The sequence below is a fragment of the Falco naumanni genome, chromosome 3 (genome assembly GCF_017639655.2).
Source record: "Falco naumanni isolate bFalNau1 chromosome 3, bFalNau1.pat, whole genome shotgun sequence".
Lineage (NCBI taxonomy): Eukaryota > Metazoa > Chordata > Aves > Falconiformes > Falconidae > Falco > Falco naumanni.
In genome coordinates this window covers 49,322,422-49,344,157 of record NC_054056.1, presented here as the reverse complement: position 1 = coordinate 49,344,157, position 21,736 = coordinate 49,322,422, and the positions used below count along the sequence as shown (strand labels likewise).

Sequence of the window (21,736 nt, the reverse complement as noted above, 5' to 3'; positions counted from 1 at the left end):
ATGACCAAATGTGGTTGGTGAAACTTTGATTCATTCCTTCCCTAAAGGGATGCAGTTCATATGTGAGGTTTTGCTGGTGTCTCTGAAACTAACAAAAAAGAGCTTTCTTAATCTTAGGGGGTTCGTTTTTTGGTTTTGGGGGATTTGGGGTTGTGGGTTTTTTGGTGGGAGGGAGGGAAGCAGTGAAGGGTAATTAAGCAGTGCTAATGAAATTATACATAATCATCTGTCAAGACTAAACAGCAGGCAAAATGCTAAGACAGGGAAAGAAAAAAAAAACACCAAAAAAAAAAAAGAACTACAAAGCAATATACAATTTCAACCACCTTGAGAGATAACTGTACTTGGAATAACTCAAGACAGAGATGTCTGAGTCCCTGCAGTCTGGTTCGTAGCTGCTACTGACTGAAAGGTTTATTAAAGATCCAGTCCTGCTATGGATGCAATGGGATACCCAATTCTTTTTACAGAAACCTTCAGTCAAATTCAATGTAAAAAGAAAGCAAAATTCATATTGAACAGGAAATTAGATTCTAGTATTGTCTTGCCATAAGATTGGTTTTTTACTTACACATCCTAAATTAGCTTCAATTGTACTGTGATACAAAACATAGGCTTCTTCAGCAATTAAGGACACCAAAAAGTTGAGCCTGTACTCATTGCTGATGTCTATACATAGGAATTTCCTCCTTGAACCAATTTGTGACATGTATGACAGTCTTAGTTCTCCTACTTCAACATGTTTTGAGGTTAATTGATACCCAAGACAATTTAAATTAACATAGGGACAGAATCTGACAGGCAACTGCACAGTGGCAGCAATGACGCCAGCCTCCTGCGTGCTCTTGCTGCAGGGAAGTGCCTAAAAGCACTCCCTCTGCGCACAACTGAAATACATATTTCTTCAAAACTGATTTCCTTGCCTACCCATGTTGCAGCCCAAGTACATGCTTAACGAAGCGTGTCCCTCTAAGTCCCTTGCTTGCTGTTACGGGAAACTGTGAAGAGCATTCCCCCTAAAAAGGAGTCTGCTCATCTTTCTTGGTGAAGGAGTATGGCTCTACAGCCTCCTGAACACATGCGCCATTAACTTCTGACTGATGTTGCCTCAAATGCAATTAAGGAATAAAGAGGTTTTAGGGCCACACTCCTATTGCCCATTTTACTCTGCTAAAACCAGAGGCAATGTCAATTAAAAAAAAAAAAAAAAAAAAAAAGGTTTACTACGTATTTGCAACGGAGCAATTGAAAACTGAATGATATTATTATTACTACATGTGACCAGTTCTTTTTAAGTCATAGTCAACAGGCTTTGCACTTGACTGTGAAAAAATACAAATTATAAATAAACTTAAATGGCAACTGAAGTATGTTGTAAGAATATCTAGGATGTACGGCACTGGAGTTGGAGTCATTAGCATACCTATTACCAAAAATAAATGAAATGATGGAGAGAAATAGCAGGCATTTTCAGATCACATTCTAGCTACTCCTCAACTGCTAAAACAGTCACTGAAATGGTCACTGCGGCTTGCAACACTTGTGGTTCCCTTGAGACCACTCTCACTTGTTATTTCAGATGACATCCATGCTTAAAAATCTGATAACTTGGGAACTGTACAGTGTCATCACTTGGCATCAGAAGACAGGTAATAAGCAAGAGTCTCAAGGCAACAACATTAATTTTTAACATAAAGTAGAACTGTGGAAGCTCTGAAGATACAAGAAATACATAATGTGTTTCTTTTTCAAGAGTATTTAAAATTTAATGCTTGCTTCAGCTACTGACATAGAATCACAACCCTCCTCCATGCAAGTATCTGTTTAGGACTTACCGTTACTCCAAAGAAGTTGGTTTCATTCATAGCATCCAGAAAAATTTTGCCAAGTTTGTGATTCGTGTAGTTAAAATCTTCAATTTTTTGGTGCTTGTTGGTGGCATTCAGATACTTCATTGCCCGCTGCAGGGTCTTGGCAATCACCCATATTCCATCATATGCATAACCATGAAATTTGCTGGATTGCCCATCACCGCGCTTAGCATTGTATTCCCTTTCATATTGCTGTGGAGTCTGCAGAGGAGAAAAACTTCAGGTTTACTCCAATACTTAACGTTTTACAGAGTTGCATCCTAACCTACACCTCGAACTGCACCCTCCAATTTAAAGACATGCATGACTAATACAGAAACGGTTGCCAAAACAAAAATTAAAAAAGAAACTATGATTCCAAAAACAAATGCTACCTGACTTACAAAATTGATGGTGAGACTGGGAGGGAGACCTAGGAGACAGGCTGAAAAGCAGTTGTTCTGCTTCTCTGTATGAAGGACAACTTTCTCGGGGGTTTTTTGGTTTGGTACAAAAGGCTTCAGTTCAAACAAGGGTACCAGCATACTGGTCAGACATAATACCAGACAAAGAGGAAGTCTCTATCCCTGCAAATGAATGATCTGATTACACTTTATAGAATAATGCAAATCAAATAACCTTCACTTGAGCAACTATTTGCTTAATATGAAATTAGCTGAGTGGCAATTTGTGTGTGTTTTACTATGCTCTTTGTGGTGTGCTATCTTATGATGAGTTGCCTTTTCGTGAAGTTGCCTTGCATGCTCACTCAGCAAGGCATGAAAGAGAGATGAAAAAAAGATGAAAAGCAGCAAAACCAGGGACGTTTATTCGTTGGCCAGAGCTTGCATGAATTTGTTCTGTGATAAAATGTTATGTACTTTAAATATGTGGAAATACCACATATTTACATATTTAAAATAACCCCTGCCTACCTCCCCCACAGTTCTGAGACACAAAAATCAGCAATGAAATTAAACATTTTCAGGATTAGGTTTAAACATAAAAGTTTGCTGTTTCTGCACTCAACAATTTAACCCGACATGACACAGCACATGAAGCTGCTGACTGCAATTCCAGCTTTACTGTACATTTAACTTGTAATGTTCATACCAGGGAAAGAGAACAGATTTGAGGCAAGGGACTTTACTGCTTCCTTACCCTGTAGAGAATTGGAATTTATTTCCAAATATTTTAAAATTGCAAACCAGTGGAAGGATGAGACTAACCATGATGACTGCCAGCTCTCTATGTAGAGGAACCCTTTAGCTTCACCTCCCTCCTCGGTGCTTTGCTGTGTCAAGACACTTCTGAGACAACTGATGGTGTAATAAAATAGATGAAGGAAAAATACTAACCCTTCCTGAGATGGTCTTTGTCACTTTTGAGCTGAGAGGCTCAAAATCCACTCCAATATAACCTTCCATGGCTGCAAGAAGATTTTTGCTGAGACATTGTGAGGAATTAATCCAGGATTCCCACCAAAGGTTTTCATACCACCCTGGAATAATCCATTGATATTTGCTGCCATACATTTCTTCATCATAAGCCTACAAAGAAAGAAAAATAGAAAAGCTAATAGATATTGTAATAGACATATTGAACATAAAAGTAATTGCTTTCTTTTCACATTTTTTCCATTATTAATGAAGTTAATAGTTTAGAATAATTAGTAGCTCATAATTAAGACTCCTTTCTTTAAAAGTCCCGTCTTTAAAATTCAGGCCATTAGAAGAGAATTTACTAAAACCTATTTTTATTTTAATAGAACATTTTTTCCAAAACAGAAAAATAAAATATTGAATTCTAGAACAAGGGGAGATAAAGAGGAACACTGGCAGAAGACACAGCGTTTGCACAGAAAATTCTCCCTAACACAACTATTACATGAGTGGTGGGACCACCATGCTAGCACATTTAAACTAAGTTGTTATCATCCTAATACCATCCTATGATACCATGAAACAGGATAAGTTTAATTAAGAAAACTTGGATCCTAGGCAGCATCAAATCACAATGTTGCAAATATGAACTAAGTGACTGCTAAAACAGAGACCACAGGCAGCATGCATCAACAGTAAATCGATAAAGCAAGCAAATCTCAGTGATTTCTTCTTTTTAAGAAAGAAATTTCTACAGGTGGAATTCCTTATTATTTGAATACTGAATACAGCCTGCTCTGCTCCAAGATACCGAGATGCTGGTTATCTCTTTTCAATACGTAGCAGATACATACAACAGGAAACATAAATGCTTTATTAGTCAGGCACATATGCTGTTGGGCCTAGGAGCTGATATATTCACAACAGATAGCGTATTCCATTGCAAGGAGTGTTCTAGGATAAAATCGGTAAATTTTATCTCTGATGTTTCTCTCACTGTCTTGTAACTAGATATTTTTCTTTTGACATTTCAGTCAGACTCCATTTCAAAACAGCAGGTTTCATGCTTCTTTGGCTCCTAATATAAGCAATACTGGAGATACAAGACATAAGATAAAAATTCCCATTTTTAGAAATACGTGGTGCAGCCTTAGAGCTCTTAACTAGAAAACTGCTACATCTTCACAGAAAATGTTACAGAAGGAGGAAAATGTGAGAATGCAAACAGGACATATTAGTCATTCAGAACACAACCATTCTGAAAAGTATCCCAAAAATCACACCAGAAACCTACCAGATAAATAAAGATGAATGGCAAAAAATGTGAAATAGGGCAGCCACCTAAATACATTAAAACCCAAATTAAAATTGGGCTTTAAATCTGTGAAGGCTATTATACCTGAAGGCTATATATAGGCCAACACAGTTCATAAATGTATTGTGCACAAAGCAGATTTGTTTGACCCCTGGTTGCAGGAGCTTTTGTTCAGCCAAAATCAAATTTCATGCATTTGTATACAACGTTGCTTGAAAGTGCTCCTTCTGAAACCCAGTGCCTTGCGTCTCATATCTTACTTATTTCACAATCCACATAAATTGTCTCTCTCTCGCTCATTAATTCTACCCTTGCAGAAATCCATCTGCTTTTGCCCTCCTGCCCATCTCCACTCCTGCTATGATGACATTGCATCCCAGGTCCACTTGCGAGTAAAACAGCAGTCCCATCTTGCAATACCTCCTGATGTCTAAAAGAGTTTCCATTACACAATTAGGTCATTCAAGACCTTTCATTGGTATAGTGTCTTTTATCTGACAGTTTTCAAATCACTGAGGACACAAGTTGACACAAAATAGTGCTTTCAGAGAAGGACAATCTTCTGTAGCTTCCCTTGCTCTATAAAGTATCAAATCATGTGTTGCAAGAAAGTATTGGCTGTGAACTTTTCTGAAATTGGAGCTATTGGAAATTTTCAGTTTCTATAAGCACCTGAGCCTGTTTCCTGAACAACCTGTAAACGTCCTGGGATATGGGCTGAAAATGGAAAGTTTCAAAATAGCCAGGAATTCCATACTGGTAACAAGGGATCATTCCCAAAAAGGCTGGACTGAAACTTGCACATTCTTGCAAGAATTAGTTTTTAAAAAAACAACAACAAACACTTAAGAGCTGGCAGCTCTTCATTCGAGATATGGTGAAATGATAGGATCCGAAGGGTTGTCTGGGGAAGACAAAAGAAGGAGTCAAATCATCTCCTCCAAAGCGGAGCACCATGACCATGTAGTCATTTTTCTAGTGACAGCACAGTTGTTAGTGTTCAGGCATTTCAGTGTGCCAGAAGACTTATTTCGAAATAATGCTTTTGCCGCCATTTCCTCCCTGTTGATTCTGCTAAATGGAGATGACCTTGATGCCTAAAAGGTATATTTCCTTGAAATATGTAGATCTTTCTTGAATTGTTTGAATGCCCACAGACCACTTCTTAACAGGTTATAGCTTCTAAAAGGAAGATTTGTTGGCACACAAGAGCAAGGCAAAGAAGGTTAACAAATGCTTTGTACCATTAGAACAGTCATATGTCTTCCCTAATCTTTCCCACATGTCCTACCTAGGCTGAAAAGCCCTGAGTTGCTGTCAAGCAGCCAGGAAACCATCCTAGACATTTTTTGCCCTTGTGAGACTGAATTTTATTTTTTTTTTTTTAACTTTTCATTCTGGTTTGTATCCATAAAGAGATGCTTATTTACAGCAAAGAAATTTCTGTAAGAGATATTTCTAAGTGTAGTAAACAATTAATGGCAGTTTGTTTAAAAGGGCCTGAAAAACCCTATCCCCACTGAATTTCCATTATGGTTCCATCATGTCAGCATGGACACAACCTATAGCCCACCCCTACAAGAATGCCTGTAAACTTCTGAATTGCAATGAACCTCCATCTGTCATTAGAAACCAACAGTGCCTTTAATTCCAAAACAGAGACTCAGTCGTAAAGCTTTATCAGCTCAAGGAGAATAGGGTCCATTCCTTTCATATCAACTGTGTTGATTAAGTCTGGCTTTATTTATTATTAAATGTTTAGTAAAAGAGCCACCTAAATCTCATGCAGTGACCTATGCATAATAGTCATCTTCTTTAATTGTCTTCAGACAGATAATTGTTCTCAGCTATGTCAGTCTTGATGTGTGCATGATTATGCTGCTTTATCTATATGGCTTCAAGATAATTTGTTGGAAAATTTCCCACTAACAATCCTTTTAAAATAAAATTTTCTGCAGAACTGACGTTGTCATTGGGAAGTTGCAATTTCATGTTAATTCAATTTCAAATGAAAAATGATGTCTATCCAGCACAGTTGACCATTTTGATCGTTGAAGTGTTAAGTTTCGACCAAAATACCCTAATTTCTATGCATGAAAAATATCATATTCATCCCACTGAGCTGAAAACATTAGAAAGCTAAGATTTCCCATAGAATTAAAATCGCTAAGTGTTTTTGACACTAGTGTTAAATGAATACTTAAGCTTATTTAAATCATTGTAGGAAACATCTCCTAACATTCACTTTGTCTTGAATTAGCCCTGTCACATTTTTAAAGTTTGGTACTGAATTAGACTGACTTTTAGTCCATTTATCTTTGAGTTATGTGCCCTGCATCTTTTGGGTGTGTGTGTTCTGGGGGGAGGGGGAAGAAATAGCCAGGCAAAATGAAAATGAGCATACTTTGCCCAAAGAAGAGCAATGAAGCTGGTGAAGGGTCCGGAGCACAAATCTGATGAGGAGCGGCTGAGGGAACTGGGGTTGTTTAGTCTGGAGAAAGGGCGGCTGAGGGGAGACATTGCTCCCTACAACTGCCTGAAAGGAGGTTGTAGCAAGATGGGTGTTAATCTCTTCTTCCAAGTAACAAGTGACAAACAAGAAAAAATGGCTTCAAATTGTGCCAGGGGAGGTTTAGATTGAATATTAGGAAAAATTTCTTCACCAAAAGGGTTCTCGGGCATTGGAACATGCTGCCCAGGGAAGTGGTTGAGTCACCACCCCTGGAGGTATTTAAAAGACTTGTAGATGTGGCACTTAGGGACATGGTTTAATGGTGGACTTGGCAGTGTTAGGTTAATAGTTGGACTCGATGATCTTAAAGGTCTTTTCTAACCTGAATTATTCTATGATTCTGTATAAACTCTGATGGATATCCTGAGGACACCTCACAGCACATGATTGTTGAATCCAGACAGAAAATTGAGGAAGACTTTAAAGATTTTCCCACCTACATAAATCATTAGCAAATAAAATTCTGGTTATAACCACAATCAGAAGAAAACAAAAATAATCTTGCAGTAGTACAACAGCACCTTCCATTAACAAACTCAAAGCCTTTCTCTGGCTGATTTCAGACACCCTGCTAGATATAATGGAATCACAAGTGAAACCTGTCTGAAGATACCTGGAGAAGTGGGTTAAAAAACTTGGCATATCTAAATTATTGTACTCTTAGACACATAGCTGTAGGAGCGCATGAGTCAACAATACATTTTATGACTAATAACAAGATTACTGACATATTGTAGTGCATTAATATATAAATGACCTACTTTGAACTGCCCTTCTTTGCATTCAGTCTCCTGCTGAAACTCTCATATACATACATTTATACAAGCCTAAACACATGATCTCTCAGATTTCTCCAGGCTCCAGAAAAATCCACCTTACTATTTTTGACACTAATGTACTTTTGAAGCAGCCCTCACCCTTCAAACCTTTCTGAATTACACACACTTCCCATGTTAGTACTAAACCATTGCCACAGAAAGCTCCAGTGGGCGTCCATGTGAGAGAGACATCTCACATCCAAAACCCTTCAGACCAGAGTGGTGCAGACAAGAGGACACCCTGCCCCTCCAAGGACTTCTTCAGTGCCCTCAAATGCACACAGATTTGGAAAATAATTGTAAAGGAAGGCAACTAGATACGTAAGTAAAGCCAATCTCTTGTCTAATGTTCGGCTGGAAGAAAGTTCCGATTGGGACCCCTCAGCTGGGGAAATGCAGCCCAACCGCAAGAGATCAGAGGAGGAGCTGGGCTGCGGAAGGACAATTCTTTCTTCCAGGAATGGAAAAATGGGAGATTATCTTTGTCAATCCAATTTAAATGCTGGAACAAAAAGATCTATATGCAAAGACCTATCACAGATGAGAAGAATGAAAAAGAAAATAATACTTTCCTTTTCCGTTTGGATGCAAACAGATTTTGTTCCTTCCAAATATATTCTACAATCTCCTTTCCAAATTTTGCCAGCAACTAGGACAGCTGCTGAGTATGAGCCAACATGTGTCTGAGGCACATGTAGCGCTCAGATTTTGAACTTCTGCCTTTCCCTTCTTTGCTTGGATAGGCAACTGTCTCTAAGTGAACACTAAAGAACAACCTCTGAAATTTAGATGCCATCATTATTGCTTTTCCATTATATTTATTGTGTTCTTGGCTCATACAGGATTAATCTGGTTATTTAGACTAAGAATTTGATGCCAGTACAAAATTTAGGCCACTAAAATCTGCCTGTTTGGGATTTTTTTAATATTTTTTTTTTAGGTACAAATAAAGAGCTACATTTTAATCCTGCTACTTTCAATGGCAATCACGCTATGCACGTTTGCAGGACATTCACACACAAACAAATAGTGAGGATAGAGAATTTTATGTATGCTGGTCTTACTGTATTTCTTTTAATTCAAAAAATATATTTTTTTTACAAAACATGTAAAACATGTAAAACATACAGCAGTCAGAAGTGAATGACAACTGTACAATTAGCAACATTTTGAGTAGCAGAAACTATTTAAGGTTGCTTAGTTAGCATGTATAGGAAGAGCTTGAATTTCTTACTCTTTCAAAGCGAAGCATGCAAAACCATATAATGCAGACATTACCACCAGAACACAAATTCTGGACAAGATTCAGATCTTACAGTTTTCTGTATCTGCTGCTAAATATACAAGTGTTCCACTGGATCTGACATGAAGAGAAATGCTCAAGCTCGATTTGGCATATAACTCCACTACAGGAAAGCAGTAAGAAGAAGCTAACCATGCACTCCATGCCTAAATTCCACTTCAGTCAAGTACAAAGTATTTTATTGAAACAGAAATGCAGCTAAGCATGTGCAATCTCTCTTTAGGATATAAATCTTGACATAACTGAACCCCATGAGGAAATGCTCATGCTCGAATTACTTTACATTCAAATGTAACACATTCTTTATTCTGATACGCAATTAAATATATTTACTTACACAGCAGAAAACTTTCACAGCCATTTCCTCATCAAACTGGCCAAGGATTATTCGAACATCATTACCCTGCAGATTGAATAAAATACATGGCAGTTAAACACAGTCACAGCCTTTCCAGAAACCACTTCAGTTGGCCATTCAAATTGTGTAGAGAGTTAGCACAAATTACAGCTGCAGACAGCAAAATTAAATCAGAACTACTCCATTTTTCTATACCTTTAAAAAATTGAAATACTGCAAGAGAAAGCAGCTGAGGTGTTTGAAGAAAATTATTAAGCAGTAGCACTAACAAGAATAAAACTGTTTATCTTGTCAAATATTACTACTCAATAACACTAAAATATCAAATATTATTTTGATACTTTGCAAGATTTATTTTAAAATCTTGCATGTTAAACCCAGCTGAAAATATGTTTTTCACTGCTTACATGACCTAATGCTGTAAAGTTGAGAGACTGAAGATTTGTAAGTGAAATAAAATGCCTTGATATTATGCCCACTTTAGTAATTTTAAAAGGTTTTACTCGTACAACATCTTCTCTACAGTCACCATAACACATTGTCAATCCCTCCTCTCCTCCTCCCTCCCACCTCCACACATTAAAAAAGTCATCACACTTCAAGCATCTATGACTGAAGTCAGCAGAGATCATTTTACTTTCATACTTAGAAATATATTTAGAAAATATTCCTAAACTCAGGAGCATATGCAAGAAAATATTTCTTAAGGACCAGCGTTAACAGTTTTCTCCTGTGAAAAATTGCTGCTAACATCTATATAACATAGAACAGACAGCTGCTTATGACTTAATATTACCTTTTATATCACAAAAAGCCGAGTTCTCACAAAAGCTTGAGCAAATCTGATTTTTCATTTCTTTTATAAAACACTTGGTTAGAATTACTAACAGCTCTTTGCCTCTCCAAGGAAAAAAGAAACAGATAATTCAGTGTGAATTTCAGTAGCAAAAAAAATAAAAATTCAGTTTTAATTAAATCAATTTATCAAAAATTTTCAGTTCAGGTAATTTCAATGTTTATTTCCTGTTCACCAGAAAATATTGTGATGGACAGAGCAAAAAGATACTAGAATGCTTCTGCAATTAAATGCATGAAATTAGTATCACTCAGCATGGATAAGTCACAAGAACATAATATGCTTTGCTCATTCTGAAGCTGTCCATTTTCAGGAAATCTGCTTGTCTTTGTTTTTATATTTAGTTGCAGATTGATAAAGTTATGTAAATCTTACTGAAGTAGATTAGATTCTTTTTAAATAAATCTAACAGGTCACATAAAAATAAAGAAACAAATTACACAAACTACAGCAATGGTATTACAGTTTTTGTAAGGACAACAAATAGATTTTAGAAATTATGCAGCAAAAATCCCTCTCACCTATTATTTCTGTTTTTCACATCTTAAAATAATTTTGGTCACTCTTGGAACTCCGGCTCTGAATCACTTGACCTCTCTGAATATAAAACTTCAGATGTAATATTTGAAAAAAGAGTAGCAAAGTTTTGTTAAAAAATAAAATGGCACAGCACATAATTATTAAACTCATTTTTTAATGAATTCCTTTTAATTTTATAACATGATAAGAACCAAATAAAAAACAACAACGAAAAAAAACCAACAAAAAACCCACCAGAAGATGTGTGGCCTCATAGTTTACGAGCAGTAGAGACTGTAGGCAGGGTATAGAGAATAATGCCTGCTGGCTGTGCAACAGCTGTAGTGTCTGTGGTGTGTGGTTCCATGCCTTAGGATGTTGTTTCCAACCGATTATCACAAAACCCAGAGTACATTTCCCACAATGACCCTTCTTGTACTGTAAAGCACTACAAGAAGTATAGTGCATCTCAATATCGGACTAAGGATTTCAGGGAAGTTGAATTTTCTGTCAGGCAGGAATCTCCACTTCCAGGATGGGCTGAGATTCCAATGCCAGATCAGGAAATCTCCGAAGCGTGAGAACCATATCCAAACCAAGTTCTTGAAAATCCCTGATGCTCAACTAGAAAGCTTCACTAAACGAGTTTCAAAGGTCAGCTATGGCTCTAGAACTTGATGATCCCTGATGTTCTGCCATCCTTTGGATGTATGATCAAGCCAAGACACAATACTCAAATGTTCTTTTGCCTAAATTATTGAGCTTCCATGTTAACACATAAATTACTGGGTTTGAAGCACTCACTACAAGTAAGGAGGACACTAACATGTCTCTATTAATTAAAAGATTTGGATGGTATCCAACCACAAACTGACGAAGAAGATCAAAAGAAATGTTCTGTTACCCCCGTTAAAGAATCAGTCAGTCATGAGTCCTCCATTTCAAGTATTGTGTCATTGAAGACTACAGCGAATGAAAGTTAAATTCTGATTTTTTCCCAAAGACTCAATAACCTTAGTAATATTCTTTTCCATGTCTTTTTATGTGCAATATGCTAAAAAAAGAAGGTTCTCTGGCAGAAATATGAATCCCCAGTTCTCCCCTACATTTGTCCAAGTATTAACCCTTTGAGGTGTGGCAAAAAATCACAATTCACTTATGCTCAATACTGGCCAGAGATAGATCCAAGAAGATAAAGCTGAGAGTCCATAAATAAAGTGACTGGAGGTAGGATCCAGTGAGACAAAAAAGGGCACTTGGGAATGATAGACAGATCCCATAAGGAATTTAGGTAATGAGTACTTACACTTTTTAGGCAAAGATGGAGCAAAGACCTGGGGAAGTAGCAGTAGGTTTGATACCGTTATTGAATAAGGAGTTTGGGAGGGACAATTAGTACTTTTCACGAGTATGGCAAAGTAATAAACTTGACAAATAATTACTGTTAGGAAAAATGCAATCTCAGAAAGTAAATCCAGAAGAAAATGGAACTACAGGCTAGACAAAGGTATTCAGAGGGAGATAAGAAATCAGAGAAGCAGCACAGCACTGAGTAAGCAAGGAACTTCAGACTGGGATGAAGATCCAGAATTAGACAGGGATGTTGCTGGGCTCAGTGGAGAGCAAGGGATCACAGAGTCAAGCTGACAGCAAATATATGCCTGAGTATCTTTTTCTTTGTCCAGCTTCATAAAGTTCCATCATAAGGAACATAATATATAGTTCTAGTTGGTTAGATTTTATCATAAAAGATTCTTCCTGTTTATAACCACACAGATATCAACACAATGCAGTGAGATGCTGTGCTTGTAAGCGAAGAGTTGTATGTTAGAACACATGCAGAAGGAATTAATTTAGGGAAGTCCATACAACAACTTTTCCTCTTCCACGCATAACATTTTTCCTTTGCGCAATGACACAATGTTCAGTAAGTCTCTATCTCCCCAACTCCGCTTTTTGCACCCCCTTCCATATTTTTCCCAAATTTGTTCCTGAAGAATTGCATTTAATACAGTAAACAGGCTTAGATCCGTTTGATGCCAGGCTTGGGTCTGCTGGCTCTGTCCTGCATAAAAAACACTGACATCTCAAATTCATTCAACTGGACATAGCTCAAATCCCTTGCAGAGATTTCATCTGGATGGACAATGAAGTCTGCACTGAAGTTTATCAGAGCCGGATTCATGTCAGCACTTGTGGGTCAGGGTATACGTCCATATTATAGTCTCATGCAAAGAGATACATCAGATACTTCCTGGGACAAAATTTTTTTCCTCCTTTCAATCACTGACTATCAACCAGTATGATTTCCTCACGGGACCGATGCAAGTTAACACAGTGTAACTCTCTTGTAGGGATCAAAGTCACCCACTGGATCCCAGCAAGTGTCAAGTACTCTTCCTTTCTCACAGAGCTGTAAATTGCTTGCATAGAGCCAAAGCGTATTTGACAGAAGAGTTTTTAATTCATGGAACTAGGCAGGTGATCTATGAGATGATTAAAAACATCCCAGGGGGAAGGCAACTCCCAAAAACTGCACTTAGATAAAAAGACCGATGTTTAGCCCATTTGCCAGATGGTGAGCTGTCATATTTACTCTTTTCAGAGATTAGAGTAGCAATATCAGCATTTAAGCTTTGCCCCTCGGTAAGCAATACATATGTTCGCACATGGACTAAACTTCAAACAAGAAATGAAGAACAGTTACATTTCATTTACCCACAGTTGTGGCAGACTGTCCATTAAAACATGTTTTATAAATGAAGACTATAGCCTCAAATATGAATTATTCTCTTTCTCTCTTCTTTCTTTCTTATAGGTGAGGATATTATTCACCCCCTAAAGTGTCTTTGGTACTACTGGCAGCTGAGTAATATAAACCCTGAAGACAGTGAGGATCAAAACATCTAAGATGCTCCACTGAGGGATGAAGAACAACTTCTCCCCTCCACTGCCATTTCTAAAAGCCTCAGATATGAGGCACTCTTTAGCCTTTTCAGAGTTTTTGAGTGATACGCATTATGCTGGAATAGGCAGCTATTTTTTTTTCAGCCTGCAGAGCTTTCCTTCTGTGATCAGATTTTAATCTGTCTCATTTCTAATGAATAACACCACAATGTTGTATTATACAGCTTTCCAGAGAAGGATTGCTACAATATCTCATCTGCCAGGAAAAGTCAATGTCTTGGCAGGCTCTTTATGAAATATCTAAATTGAATAGCTCAGATACTTTGTCTTATTCTCTGCCATGTATCTGACCATCAAGACATTATCAGTAAATCTACTCAAACCTGGGTAACTTCGTCAGTGAGGTATCCATATGTTCTGCCTTCTATAATGACTGGATGTCCACTTGAAGAACTATTAGACAAGCCTCTGACCTTAGCGATGGAACCACTGATGAAGGTGAACTAAAGGATGTCAGTTCCCACCCTCATAACATGCTGTCAAAGCTTGCTGATGTCTGTGCTAGTGTGCATGTCACTCACCTAGATTGAGGCTGCATCCAAACTTGTTCATGGCCCAAAATTCTAAAAGTTAATTAAATTCACTCTTAGAATGAGGGATCATGTTGGGTCACTATCCAAAACACCTACTGTATTTGTGAAATCAGATGGAAACTGAATTTCATTGAATTGGAATTTATGTGTTGCAATTTTTTTGTCCTATGTGCAAGATACAAGAAAGTTGGAAACAGAAGCGTTACTGCTCATACAATTTGCCTACGCGTGCTTAGAATTTTTAAACATTTAAGTTGATGTACAAATGCATATCCTCCAACATGCCTTTCTATGAACACAAAAATGAGTTTTAAAGATAGCCTTAAGCCTGAATTTACTTTACAACTGTGATTCAAAGAGGCTGGAGTGAATGCAGTAAAAATTAAAGCTTTGCTGGGAAAAATATGAAACACAAATTTCTGCCGACCATATCAGATATTTCTATTTTGTGTTGCATAATCATTGGCTTCATTAATTTAAACTGTATTTACAAAAATAAAATATCAAAATCAAAAGTACAGTAAGCAGATGCCAGTTTACCCATATTAGGTTTACATCTTGAAGGAAATAACGAACAATTTTAGAATTGGATAGCTAAGTTGTGCATGACGTGCACCTAAAGACAATTAACCTTAAATTGCTGTCAAGAATAAGTGATTGGCTAGATATTTGCTTACTTATTGTTGTAGTAATTTGTTTTGAAGAAAAGACCAAGCAATAACTTTAATATATTGTTTGTTAGGGTCTTCTGGTCTCCCTGTTCTATATTGTTGATATACAGGAAGGCTAGAATCTCATTGCTTCTTCTAACCTTCAGCCTAAATATACATGCTTATATGCATTTCTTCTTATTACATCATCCATTGGTTTAGATAGCTCTGCCTTCAGAATTGTTGTTTTTCTGATGCCAGGGGTTAAAGACCTTGTCAAAAATATGGACTCTACTGATAGTACACACTGGAGTCGTTTCAAGCCCAAACAGGAAATGCAAACTGGCTTAGACTGGACAGACATAAATGGCTTCCCATGAATATAGTCTTTACGTATTTATACTTTAGACATTCAGGCTTGCATCTCTACACTGTGAGAAGAATAAAGCACACTTAGTTTACCACGCTTCAGACCTTTTCCAGTTAGCTCTAGTCATATGGGTCGACATCCTTGCTTAAATTTTATTTTTTTAATAACATTCAATTTGTTAAGTTTTTTTGAACCTGATTTAAAAATCTTAAAGTATTTGCCGGATTGTGGCTTTGATTGTGTGTCATACATATTTGATGCCGCTAATTATTTGATCTTCACCATTTAAAAGTGCTTTCTCTTGCTCTTCAATCATTTTCTCATGTTCATATGCAGTTTAACCTTCATATCTCCCATGTCTACTTTATTGTTGGTTGCACTGCATGGTAATACTAAAATATAGTTTTAATTTTATGAGATGCCAGGAACCTAATAAATCATTATAATAAAAGAAGGATGGTAAATTATTCTGGTATCAAATTTATTTTCCTGTTTTTTCCCCTATGATTCATATGAAATAATGCAGATGATATAAGCAAAGAATTCAATCTAAAATATGTAATGAAGCTAATGGAAAGATGCTCAGTGCTTTTGCTACATGATAATTTACTTTAAAGGGGTTTCGGTTCCAAACCTCAAGAGCTTTCACACATACATCACTAAGACTGGTGCTTTAGGTACAAACTCTGAGCCAGCAACAACTTGCTTTACTTAGCGTTCCTATTGGGAATTATAAAAATACGTACTATATGCATAGAAATTCATTGACTTAAGCAGGACTAGGCCCTGAAATGCCATTTGTTGACCTTATTATGCAATGGAGTATAGTAGTATATCATTCTTATGCAAACTTTGTCTCATTAGCCTTCTTCATAGGAAAAAAAATATTAAATCAAATGCCATGACATAATCACCACTTTCTCTTCATTCCTCAATCAGCAGCACATACCTTAAGCTTCTTTACACTTGTGCAAGGATCATTGGAGAAACTCTCAGTATCTGAAATCTCGATGTCTTCACCATACAGGACACCAGTCAGATCATTCCTCACCTGTTAGAAGTTGAGAAAAAGGCAAACTAGTAAACTGAGACTCAGGGAGGAGGGAGCAGATGGACTATATTTATCACTGTAATGTCAAGCAACGAGCTCCATGATGATATACGCACACACATTTTTTTTTCCATTTCACCTTAAATCTCATTAAGGCACTATTTTTCTACAAACATAAACTACTATCAATGGGTGTACTACATAAAGTGCTTTCCTACGTGATGAAACGTTCACAGTGGGCTCACAATTCCTATCACGAGGATGGAAAATTCTTGTGTATTTCCAGTGCTGTTAAGACCAAAATCTTTCCTGTAGCCAAAGTGATGTTTGAGGCTGTATAAAGAGGAAAGACACATCAAGGAAATTCTTACATATTCTCAGTGCTGAATACTGATTTGAAACCACTGTCAGCTGGTCCGAGCATGAACTAGCTTGCATCAGTTAGAGATTGGTAAAGCTTAATGAACTCTGTCCTCCCCATTCCTTAGAACGTGTTATTTTATCACAGGGCAGCAAGTGGTATGGTTTGCTTAAAGGTGACACACGAAACTATGTACAAACAGATTTTTTCACCTGTTTTTTTATAGGGGCAAGATTCTGTCCTCTTTGAGCTGCCTAATAGCACAAAGAAGCCAGAGAACATACAAAGCAATCTGGTTTACAGACTTAGGGGTTTTTTCCATATAACTACTTCAAGGTTTTCTGTCTTAATCACTGCCAGTTTTCCTCCAGCCACATGACTGCAAAAAGTTTCACATTAGTATTCCTAATAAATGAGCAAAAATAATGAGCTGGACATAGTGTGGTTACAGACTGAAATGAAGAGAATAGCACTCCAATTTTAATTTAATAAAATTATGATCACATTCATTGCACTGATTTGTCTTTTTTATTTGTTTGTTGTAAGAGAAATAGGAGAAGCAAATCACGGTTTAAAACAGGTATCTCAAATGCAAATACAGGAAATACAATACACAGAAGAGAAACAGGAAAATTTAGAAGTCTATAAATTGTATACAGATTCTTTCCAATGACCCTCTGTATGAGTCATTGGAATTACATATTTTAAGTCTCCCTCCTAAGTCTCTTTTTCCTTGACCTCCTTTGAAAGATAAGCACAGTCCACTCAAAAAAATCTGAAAATATTTGCTATACAGTGCCATGGTCAAGTAAAGAAGATGGTCTCTGTCCTCCAGGAGTGAGAAGTTCTTCATTTGAACGAACTATAAAATTCATATAATGAGAAGGCATTTCGTCCATGCAAAAATAAGACCTAGATATTGCTAAATTTCCCCTGCTGAAAGTCTGCCACACTCATGCCTAGGTATACAGTAAAAGCAAGGGGAAGCAATAAGGTATGAAAGGTCACAGGTGAGACTCTGCATTCTGCTGGCAGCTTTACTTTCATAAGAAACCCATCCTTTCAGTAATCCTCCAGCCTTTCTTTAATATACATTTGCGAGCATCCTCCTAATCTATGCGTGTTAGTGGTTCTGTTGGGTATATTTCATGCTTTTATGTTTACCATGCAAGTAAAATATTTTTTTGGTATACTGCTTATCTGGTTTAGATAACAACACAGTTTTTGGTAAAAAAGAGGAACATTAAAACTATCTTTGTACTCCTTTTGCAAATTTCTTCAAGACAAAGAAGCATAATCTGGTTTCTGCAATGTAACAACTGCATTAATTGATCCTCAAACAGCATTCCACCTTTTCGCTGTTTCCTTTAAGCTGGTTTTGCCAAGTTTCTTGGTTGACCAATGAAGTATTTCCTGAAGATCATTACTACACTGGCTGCCTTAATTAATTCTTTCATGGCCTCTGCTTCATCTTAATACCCTTTAGCCATGCTTTAAAATTACGAAGATATATTTCTACATTATAACTTTTTACAATGATGAAAACAATTGTACTTACAGGATTTTTTTTGTTAAAAAATATTTTATTTTACAGAAGCGACAGTCAGAATGGTCAGTCCACCAAGTTCTGAGTTATATCCTTCATCCTTTTGTGATGTTATAATCAGTTTTTAAGCATATTCTGCAAAAATGTATTCACTGACAAAAATGATCAGTAGTGACTCCTTTTTCTGCTAGTATCCCAGTAAAATGAACAATTGATATTTTAGCTCCAGCAACACCATTAACTGTTCCTTATGATACAGGTCTTTATCAATACAAAGAAAAATTGCTTTTCTGAAACAAACCATCAGTGGTAACAAAAGAAAATAAGACTCTACTTGATCATAGTTTAGCTAATGTCCAATATCCTTCTACCTAGTACGGAAGCTCACTAAAATTATCATGTTACTTAGAAAAAATAAAAATTTTCCTTAGCTAGCAGAACTGTACTTTCCAAAGGCATACAACTTGTCATATGCTTCTACCCCAGACTGCCCTACTTTGTTCTATAAAATAAGAAATTTTGCTTTTCTGATATTTTCTTGGTTTTTTACTGAAGCTGTTTCTAGTCATTCTTATAATCTCAGAGAGACTAGATTAACATTACTTAGCTGATCTGTGTAGAAAACAGCTGATTCACCAAATAATGTTTAGTCAAATCAGACCATTATTAACATGAGAAAAATGAAAAAAATACACATTAAATATTATTAAAATAGACAAAAGCTTATGGATAGGTTTCAGTGGAGGGCTCAAGGCTGACACCTGAATATAAAAATTACACTTCAGACTGTCTACTACGGACTTGCCATGATTCCTTCCCTTCAGAACTTGTTCATGAACTCTGCAATTAAGGTATTCAATTCCATATGAATTTTTTTTCTAAGCAACAATATGAAGGTGTTTCCAAGCAAAACTTCTTTAAATTCAGCCACTGAGAAATTTCTTTGACACCCCTTTTCCCCAACTGCTAGAAGCCAATACTCTGCAGCTTGCAGAGCTCTTAGACTTTTCATTGAACTACTGAATAACCTCCCAAAAGACACACCTTATTAGATTTGGTGCCAGAGAAGTTGGAAACTGTTTCCCTTCACTTCCACAATCAGATATTGGATGCTTTTCAGATGCATCTGTTGTGGAGATTTTGCCAAAAGGGCTTTATTTCCCATTATCACAACAAGATATTAGGAGCTTTATAAGATTTTGCAAGGTTTACTTTGTTTTTCTAGAAGACAATGTTTTTTCTGCCCTTTCAATGCTATGACCACTAGTCTAACACATCTCATCTTGTGCCTGGTCTGGGGGTATTTTCCAGTCTTTGTTTTGTATTTCCATACTTTTTTTTCCCACTATCCTCATGTTCTTTTCTTTATTTCTAAGTATTCTCACTCACAGAATTGTAACTTGTGGTATTCTTCCATCAGAAATTCTTCAATTCTTTCAAATAAATTTAACTACAGAATCTTCTGATTTGGAATTGGGTCCAATGTCAGAATTTGCCAAGCCTCACTCCAAGTTCTAGAGCTCCCAATTCCTGTAGCAAATGTTGCTATTTTGGATTATATCTGTGAAACTATTAATACAAAATGCTGCATGTTTTGTTTTACCAGATGCTTGCAGTCCCTGAAAGCGTTACCACCAGTGGTACCAGCAGTTTTAAATCTCAGCAGTAATTGTTTCATTCCACCAACTCTGAGTAAAGAAAATTGTATTCTACACTTCTGCTTCTTTATTGTGTAGAATAGGATAATTTCAACTAGAGGAAACTGCTGCAGAAAGTTGTAACAAAACTGCATTAAGGTCCGGTGGGGATCTGCAGCTCCTAAGTAAATCTTGCACTGATTTATAATACAGAATAATGTAATTCCATGTGGTTGTAGTCCCTTGCTAACAATGTAATGAAGGTGGTAGCTCTATGTCTCTTTATGTAAATTTTGCACACTTTAAAGACACCAATATTCCATTTTCCCAAGCCAGGAATTACCAGACCTGATCAACAACAAAACCTGGGAAATTTCACAAACCACTGCTTAAAGACCATGGTCCTTCACTCACAGAAACAAACAAACAAACAAAAAAACACTCATACACTGCTCTGTGTACAAAGCTAGATTAAATCACTGTTTCATCATACTACATATTTGGTCAACCACTACATATGCAGTCAACTTCATAGATTACTGGTTTGCAAATATGTTTACCCAGGAGCAAGCTCCAAAAAATGAAGGGATTGCATCTTGTGTAAGGGATGCAGTTGAGGAAGAAAAGGATGGCCCTTGAGACACAAGAGAAGATGGGATGCCAAGACCCCTCATTCCACCATAGCTGCTCTGTGATACATCTCATAACCAAAACAAGATTTTAAAATTTGCTGCCATGTCTGGTTGCTTATTTTTCTCTGTGAAGTGGATGGCAGCAATACTTTCCTACCTCATAGCTGTTGTATCAAATTCAGTGATGTTTGAGAGGCAAACAAAGTCCCTGACCCTGCACCTGTGAAGGAAGAAATACAGGGGTTTTGAGGAACCAAGAACTTGCATTGCCAAGGAAGAAATTAATGTCTTTAATCTCTAGCAAATTGAGAGAGTAGATAGAATTGACTAAATGGGCTGTGAAAAAAAAAAATGAGTCTAGGTGAGACCAAACTGCAACACTCTTATGGTCTGTTTCAGGAAGGATGGGTGTAGATTTAAGGAAAGGAATTAAATATTGGGAAGCAGCATGGGACAGCTGCTCCCTCAGGAAGAGGGACACAAGTGCAGTAACACCAGCCCTGGACCAGGGACCTCACCAGCCAGCACCCCAGCAAGGGGAGCAGGACAGGCTTGGAGAAAAGGGCCAGTTTCAGCCATGAGGCTACACCTCCAGTAAAGTTCACAGTGATAAGGCAGGTCCAAGGTAAAGCTGGGAAGTCCATCCACAAGTCTGGGACAGGACTGGGTCTGGTGAGAATAACCAGGGTCAGACAGGTCTGAGAACAAGCCAGGAAATGGGTCCAGACCAACAGGGTCCATGGCAGGCACGGCCGTGACGGAGAGAGTGAGCAGCGCTCCCCCACATTGCCGGGGCAGGGGCTGACGGCGCCAGGCTGAGCTGCAATGGGGTCCTGGCTGTGGTGCAGGACGGCAGCCTCAGGGGGCCAGACAGCAGCAGAAAGGGATTTTGGTGCTCTCAGGGCCCTGACACTGAATTTTGGCTCTTGGCACATTTTTTACTTCCTATCTGATCTCTGTATGATGATTCCCTGCATACAATATATAAATGATCCCCTGCCTCACAAGGGTACAAAAGCTGCACACATACTGATTTTGTTTGAGGTGAATAGATACTGCTCACTTCAGTAGGATTC

The 21,736-nt window shown here is 37.4% G+C and overlaps 1 protein-coding gene across 1 annotated transcript in view; it reads right to left on the bottom strand.

Annotated features, from left to right (window-relative positions):
• Positions 1 to 21,736, bottom strand: part of GABBR2 (gamma-aminobutyric acid type B receptor subunit 2) — a 490,629-nt gene that overhangs the window by 249,347 nt on the left and 219,546 nt on the right. The window contains exons 4-7 of the mRNA XM_040588223.1: positions 16,383 to 16,484; positions 9,518 to 9,583; positions 3,209 to 3,400; positions 1,836 to 2,072 (exon numbers count right to left, since the gene is read on the bottom strand). Coding sequence (XP_040444157.1) covers positions 1,836 to 2,072; positions 3,209 to 3,400; positions 9,518 to 9,583; positions 16,383 to 16,484 — 597 coding nt within the window. The remainder of the gene's footprint in view (positions 1 to 1,835; positions 2,073 to 3,208; positions 3,401 to 9,517; positions 9,584 to 16,382; positions 16,485 to 21,736) is intronic.